This window comes from Engraulis encrasicolus, chromosome 11, assembly GCF_034702125.1.
Source record: "Engraulis encrasicolus isolate BLACKSEA-1 chromosome 11, IST_EnEncr_1.0, whole genome shotgun sequence".
Classification (NCBI taxonomy): domain Eukaryota; kingdom Metazoa; phylum Chordata; class Actinopteri; order Clupeiformes; family Engraulidae; genus Engraulis; species Engraulis encrasicolus.
This window is the reverse complement of record NC_085867.1, coordinates 26,121,613-26,129,112: the sequence shown is the minus strand read 5'-3', so window position 1 is coordinate 26,129,112 and position 7,500 is coordinate 26,121,613. Positions and strand designations below refer to the sequence as shown.

The 7,500-nt window shown below is 41.1% G+C and overlaps 1 protein-coding gene across 1 annotated transcript in view; it reads right to left on the bottom strand.

Moving 5' to 3' along the window:
- wdr36 (WD repeat domain 36) overlaps positions 1–7,500 on the bottom strand; it is a 34,875-nt gene that overhangs the window by 17,197 nt on the left and 10,178 nt on the right. The window contains exons 14-17 of the mRNA XM_063210299.1: positions 6,604–6,769; positions 3,521–3,629; positions 3,181–3,260; positions 541–648 (exon numbers count right to left, since the gene is read on the bottom strand). Of these exons, the coding sequence (XP_063066369.1) occupies positions 541–648; positions 3,181–3,260; positions 3,521–3,629; positions 6,604–6,769 (463 nt within the window). The remainder of the gene's footprint in view (positions 1–540; positions 649–3,180; positions 3,261–3,520; positions 3,630–6,603; positions 6,770–7,500) is intronic.

The following is a 7,500-nucleotide window of genomic DNA, read 5'->3' as shown; positions in this document are numbered from 1 at the left end:
TTGTTTATTTACTGATTCATTCTATGTTATCTGGGCAATATGGAGCAATATGGAGAAATATATTTTGTCTATATCTCGATATACGATATATCTCGAAATGTTCAATTCCCCCTAAAAGAGGCAACAAACTACACACTGGCATTTATATAGTGTATATGCTTCGAGACAAACCTGTCTGGGCTGCGGCTGTGCAGTCAGAAATTTGACAAATCGAAGTAACAGCATAGTGGAATCGGAGCATTCTCTTCTGGTATTTCTAGTATTGCTAAGGTAACTGAGCCACAGACGGGAGGCAGAAGCGCGCTCTGGTGCAAGAACAGCGCAGAGGAAGAGAATTTGCTTCTGGCAATCTCAGAATTTTAAGTTTATCACTTATCTCCATAAATTCGATATGCCAAAATCTACTTCGAAATATTTCTCCTTCTCGATGCATCTTAAATCTCGATATATTGCCCAGACCTATTATCAACTAATTTGCTTATTTACTGATTCATTCTGTATTATTTTTCTTAATTTTGCAAGGTACTGTACCAGACTCACCAGAGGAAGAGGCCCAGGTTATCCACATGGGACGAGACCAGGAAGTTGCCTGTAGGGGACATGGACACACTCACCGCAGCACAGTCCAGCAGGAAACAGTCCACCAAACTACAGGACAGGGAGGAAGAGAGAGGGAGAGAGGGAGAGAGAGAGAGAGAGAGAGAGAGAGAGAGGCAGAGAGAGAGGGAGAGAGAGAGGCAGAGAGAGAGAGAGGGGGGGGGAGAGAACAAGAGTGAGAGAGATGAGAAGGGAGAGATATATGGAGAATGAGAGTGGGAGTGAGCAGGATGGAGGGAGAGAAAGAGAGCAAGTAAAGCAATGACAAAGCAGGCTAGAAAACACTGATAAACTAGAAACACTTGCAGACAAACACAACAAACAATTCAATATCTCTTCCATCAAGTCCCAGGGGCACTGGTGGGGGATTCCAGTGTGTGTGTGTGTGAGTGTGAGTGTGAGTGTGAGTGTGAGTGTGAGTGTGAGTGTGAGTGTGAGTGTGAGTGTGAGAGAGAGAGAGAGAGAGAGAGAGAGAGAGAGAACAGAGAGAGAGAGAGAGAGAGAGAGAGAGAGAGAGCTGAGGTGACCGCAGACACCCCAGTAGCTTCTGAGACGTAGAACGTCATTTTAACGTAGAATGTCATTTTAGTAATTTATTTTCTAAATGTAAAGCTGCCAGTGCCTATTCACAAATCTGATCTTTTTCAAAAGAGATCAAATCTCTTCTGAACTAATTTTTATGAATGAATTATGAGATATTAAAAGATTACAAGTTGAATATTAAAAAAAGCTGTATTTTAAAACATCCAATACCTTGTCCAAAGCTACCCTGCAATGCCATGAACAACACCTGAAATTGTGGTATTTGATTCTTGAGGCATTTCAGAGATAATGTGACTTGAAATGAGTTGCAACAAAGTAGTAATATAGTTGTTTTAGAGAAGAGTACTCCATCTGACATGAACACCACACCTCACACTCCAGCAAAATGCTACTGCAAATGCAGGCAGAGTGTCAGGTGGAGTAACGACATAATCAAGGATGAATGTATAATATTGTATAAAATGTATAAAATAAAAATAAACAAAAAATAGGGCTAAAATAATTATAAAACTAATGAAAGAAAATAAAGAGAAAATAAAACTGAAGAAGAAATTAATCAAAAAGTAAGGCTAAATGAAGTGAGGTTAATAATAACAGAGTATACTATAGCATAAAAGAAAGAAAACGGAACAATAAATATTAAGGAACCTAAGAAGCTTAAGAAACCTAAATAATTGATAATCAATAAGCAGTCAAATGCATGTTAATCCCTGCCATAATAAAATGAAAACAAAAATGTTTTCAAACTGGACTTAAAAATTCCAACTGAGCCAGCCTGCTAGTGTCCTACCCACTGACTAAACCTTTCTTACTCAGTATCTCTTAGAGTATTAGTGCCAGATTCACACAAATGCAGTTCTGGGGTTCTACCTTGCCACTGAAAAGGCACACACTAAGTTATATTAAAATCTGGGTCAGTTGGGTCCCAAAGTGTCTGATTTCATATGAAAAGGCTGACATGGGGAAGAGCCACCCATGTCTGTATGAAAACTGTACATTCCCAAGTCATAACGAATACTTAGAAGCATGCATGATAAAGATGACATGTGTGAATGGGCATCATCAATTCTGGAAATAACCCTACTACAAAAAAATGACATGCTCTGCCTTTTTGCACCACATCGTAACCATGACACTTTTCTTCTCCTCTCCTGGAGTGACAATGCATGACTGGGGATTACTCAATAGCGCATAACCAACGTAAACAAAAAAGGTCATCAAGATTTGCGAAGAAAAGTGTGTGTGTGTGTGAGAGAGAGAGAGAGAGAGAGAGAGAGAGAGAGAGAGAGAGAGAGAGAGAGAGAGAGAGAGAGAGAGAGTGTGTATGCGATATGAAACCTCCAAGATCAAAGCAGCGGACTGCTGGCTGTGGTTGGGCTTGCCTAGAAAGCATCAGCTAGCATTAGGTCACCATCTATCCCAGCCCACATCAAAGCACAGCTTACCAGCATCGTGAAATTACTCGCTTCCACATAATCCTTCGTATTAACAACTTCTTCAATGCTTTCCATGATTTTTTTTACAAAGGGGGGAACTTCGGCGCATTTGAGCAGGCAAGCATAATGTTATCTTTGGGCGTCTTTTGATCTTGTTGTAAGGGGGGCTTACGGAGAGATGCGCTCGGCTTTTTGTTCCAAACAGAACGCGGTTACCTCGATGACTCCCTGCCTACATAGACAGCAGTCATTTTAAATGCGGCTTCCATGTCGCACTGATAAGGCAGAACATTGTACCGCTTTGAGTAAAGCCACGAAACCTCTCAAGGTTTGTGGGGAATGTGTGAGAGACAACACCTGCAGGACACACACACACAGTCACAGAGTCACACACACACACAGACACACACACAAGCAAGCAAGCACACACAAACACTTCCTCTTTCTGTCACACTTACTCACATGCGTGCGCACACACACATACACACACACACACAGAGTCACAGAGTCACAGTCACACACACACACACACACACACACACACACACACACACACACACACACACACACACACACACACACACACACACTGTACGTTACGTACCAGCCAGAGGGGAGGTCCCAGGTGCGTATGGTGCAGTCCATAGAGGCCGTTATCAGCCAGCGGCCATCAGGGCTGAACGTCTGCACAGATAAGACATGAATGGGGAAAAGCCCTTAGTGGCTGTAACACTGTAATCACACACACAACCACATAAACACAAACACACACACAAACAGAGAGAAGGGGGGTGGGGAGAAAGAAAGAGAGAAAAGGGGAGAAAGAGAGAGTCAGCGAGCGAGAGAAAGAGAGAGAGAGAGAGAGAGGAAGAGAGAGAGGAAGAGAGAGAAAGAGAGCGAGAGAAAAAGAAAGTAAAAAATAAAATAAAATTACAGAAAACTACCATGTCATTGATCTGTCCCCGGTGTCCTGAGAACTTGCGGACGATCCTGCGGGTCTCGATGTCCAGCACGTGAGCAGTGAAGTCGTCGAGGGCAACAGCCAGCATGCCACTGGAGCAGCAACAGGGTGCACAGCATGTCAGGGATGTTTGGCAATTGGTACAATACGTAAAAAGGCAAATTGTGGAAAGTGAATTAGCGCAAAGTATCAGATACTGTGCATCTGTGCTTGAAGATGAGGTTGAGGATAAGGATGTGTGTGAGGGTATTTTTTTAAAGGTTTATTCTGACATTTCAGCTGAAACCTAAGAATCCCTAACTTGCCATGAAGGGTGTCTACCCTGGCTGCCTCTCAATGTGCTGCAGTGTGGCTACTGTGTGATACAAAATAATGGTGTCCTACACAGTAGAAGTACAGTAATACGATGGTTAGTTCTCACAGTGCAGCTGTGTGGGGGCTGTTTCATGTAATGTAATATAAAGTAATTTCATGTAATGTACAGAAAATTAAAAGTAATTTGTTTTGTTGAGTTATTTGGTAAGGTAGCTCTTCAGGGCTGGGTGATTTGTGAATCTAGCACCTGCATGTTTTTGTATGATAATTTACAGTATGACAGATAATGAATGCTTGATGAAAATGAAATGGAATGGAAACTTTTTTTACAGTTTGAATGTAGTGTACTGCCATGGTTAGTTCCCCCTGCACTGTGTGGCAGCAGTGATACAGTGGAGCAGTGGCTCCTAGACCTTTTCTGTTGCGACCGAGACCGAGACCCCCCCCCCACACACGCTCCAAATGGCTTTTTTTTATGCAGCTAAATTTTTATTTAAATTCAAAGGAAAAAGGTCATGTATATGTTTACCATGCAAGTGAATTGAGTTACTAACCAATTCATGGAATTATGTTAGCTGTTAACCTGTGGATTTCTCACTTATTATGCAAAGTTGCTCATAATATAATGTGATGTAATGGTCACCTCTCCCTGTGCAGCAGTGTGGCTACTGTATGATGCAATGCAGTGGGATGTCAATGTCATGTAGTGTAAATAATACAAAATAGGCTGATGACTCTTCACAGACAGTCATATGCTACCATTGACGGACTCTCACCACCAGAGGTGAATAATTTGAACTCAGCAAGATTCCATCCCATAGGCTACAAGTACTGAGAAAGCGAGATAAGCTAAAAATAACTGCTGGATGTGGGGAGTAATAGCATATAATAGTATGTGTGATAAATAGTATATAAATTCCGATCAACAATGTGATTCATTTCAGACAGACGAAGAACAAGACAGGGTGATTAGTCACTGAGTGTGCGCTATGCTTGGAATTTGAGTGGCGGAAAAGGAGAGAGAGATCTGAACATTTGAGCAGTGGGAGGGAGAGGGAGAGACACATCTGCCACAAACACACCAACACAGCAGCAGCATTGTTTCAGCAGCAAACTTGACCAGTGTGAATCACATGCACAATACATAACATCTCAGCAGTTGCACCATCCACAGACACGTGCAAATCATAGGCCTGCAACTACAGTAGACCCCTTCCATTGAATGTTTACTAAAAAATAGGGCAAGATGTTGGATGTCGTGCGATATAACACTATTTTAACGGGGCTGTAATAACAATGTACTTACTCATTATATACAGTGTTATAACTGATATAATAACATTTAAGTACAGCTGTAGTACATGTTATTACATTATATATTTGTGTATATCTACATACCATAATAACAATAATCATCATGATGTATAATGAAATGGCTTTATAATACCAAAGCGATGAATTCTTCTAGGAAGGCAAAGGGCTTAACCGAGGAACTAGATACACAAAAATACACTGTGAGTACAATGTAATAACACGTGGGTGGTTGACGTGACGCCTTGTTTTTTCGTAACATTGGTTACAAACCTACAAAACTGTTATTTTTCCTTTAAAAAACAAATGTCAATGAAAGAAGATGTGGTAAATTATGTTTCATGTTAGTCTTAGATGAGAAGAAACATTTTTGCTAAGATTTATGTAAAGGTTTATATGTCAAATATCCTGCGGTGTGACTGTAACATTAATGAAACCTGGAATATAATATATATATATAAATTAACCAACAACATTTTCAATAATGTATGAAGCATTTGGCATGATTGCATAAATATTAACTTTATATTAAGATATGTGAATGTGAAAAAAACTCAAGACAGTAATATTAACTACAAGTTCAATTTCGTAACACAAATCACGTCCTGTGGGGTGACATGTATGTCAATGTTAGTGACCGGGCAGCTGCAAGGTTTCCTGTGGTGTGACATGCCTATGCAATGTGTTGATGCAGGACACATTTTCCCAAAAATGGCAAAAATTAGGCGAAATTCCACGGACCACTAAGTACTTTATTTTTTTCTATTTTCTTTTCCAATTTTTTCCATCATTTTTTTCAGGAATTGGAATAACTTTTTTTTTTAATTGTGTTACGCCCTTAAACGTCAACCACCCATGTACAGTTCTACTTGCAAGTTATTACATTGTATCTATTGAGTAAATACACTGTAATTACACCCAGTTGAAATAAAGTGTTACCTAATGAAATATTATGTAATGTACAGTAATATAATTTAATGTAATGTATAGTGTTGGTCACCTCTCCTGGTGCACTAGTATGGCAGTGGTCGCCCAGGGCCTCCAGCCTCTGTGTGTGCAGCTGTGTGGGGGTTGTTTCGTGTAATATAGTGTAACAATGTTGTCATGTAATAATCACCTCTCGCGGTGTAGCAGCGTAGTGGCTATATAACGTAATGTCACATAATGTAATGTGATGTAATGTAATGGCGTAACAGTGTTATGCATAATGCAATCACCTTTTGGGGTGCAGCAGCGTAGCGGCTATATAACGTAATGTCACATAATGTAATGTGATGTAATGTGATGTAATGTAATGGCGTAACAGTGTTATGCATAATGTAATCACCTTTTGGGGTGCCGCAGCGTAGCGGCTATATAACGTAATGTCACATAATGTGATGGCGTAACAGTGTTATGCGTAATGTAATGGCGTAACAGTGTTATGCGTTATGTAATCACCTCTCGCGGTGTAGCAGCGTAGCAGCTGGTGGGGCCTCCAGGCTCTCTGTGTGTAGGAGCTCGTGGCTGCGGAACTTCCAGACCTTCAGCGTGCGGTCAGCGCCAGCGCTGATGGCCATCTGGTTCAGCCCGTCCACAGACACGCCGCGCACAGCACCGTCATGAGCTGAGGGGAGGGGGGTAGTGAAGGGAGGGAGGGTTAGCAAACACAGCATGATAAAGCAAAAAGCAATGGAAGAATGTAGAATCCCATCCCATCCCATCCCATCCCAAACATGAGCCAGAGCTTAAAAAGAAGAATGACTCCCAAACAGATCTCACCACGGAAAAAAACACAACTGAAAGTGACAAAAATGAGGCATACGCAAGGCTTGTGTTAAAAAATGTTTAACGTAGTCAAGAAACAATTATCAGCTACAGTGTCTCTGTGCTTGAAGATGAAGATCTGCGAAAGGCTATTTTTTGTAGGCTCATCATGACACTTCACCTGGAACCCAAATACCCCTAGCTTTTCATGAACGGTTGTTTGGACATAGTGGGAGTAGCACTACAGAGGTCAATTCCTCATAGACAGACAGTCTACTTGTTGACAGATGGATGGATGGATTGATTGATCGATGAATGGATTGATGGATGGATGGATGAGTGGGTGGATGGATGGATGGATGGATGGAAGGATGGCAGTATCAACAAATGGATGAATGTATTCCATATTGATAAATGGGTTTATTCCAAATTTATAGATGGTATATGGATATATTTAATATTGAAATGGTTTATGGCTATCTTATTTTTACAGCAGTCACACTAATTATGGACAGTCATGGGTAAGCGGATAGGGCGTCAGACTTGTAGCCCAAAGATTGCCGGTTCGACTCCCGACCTGCCAGGTTGTTG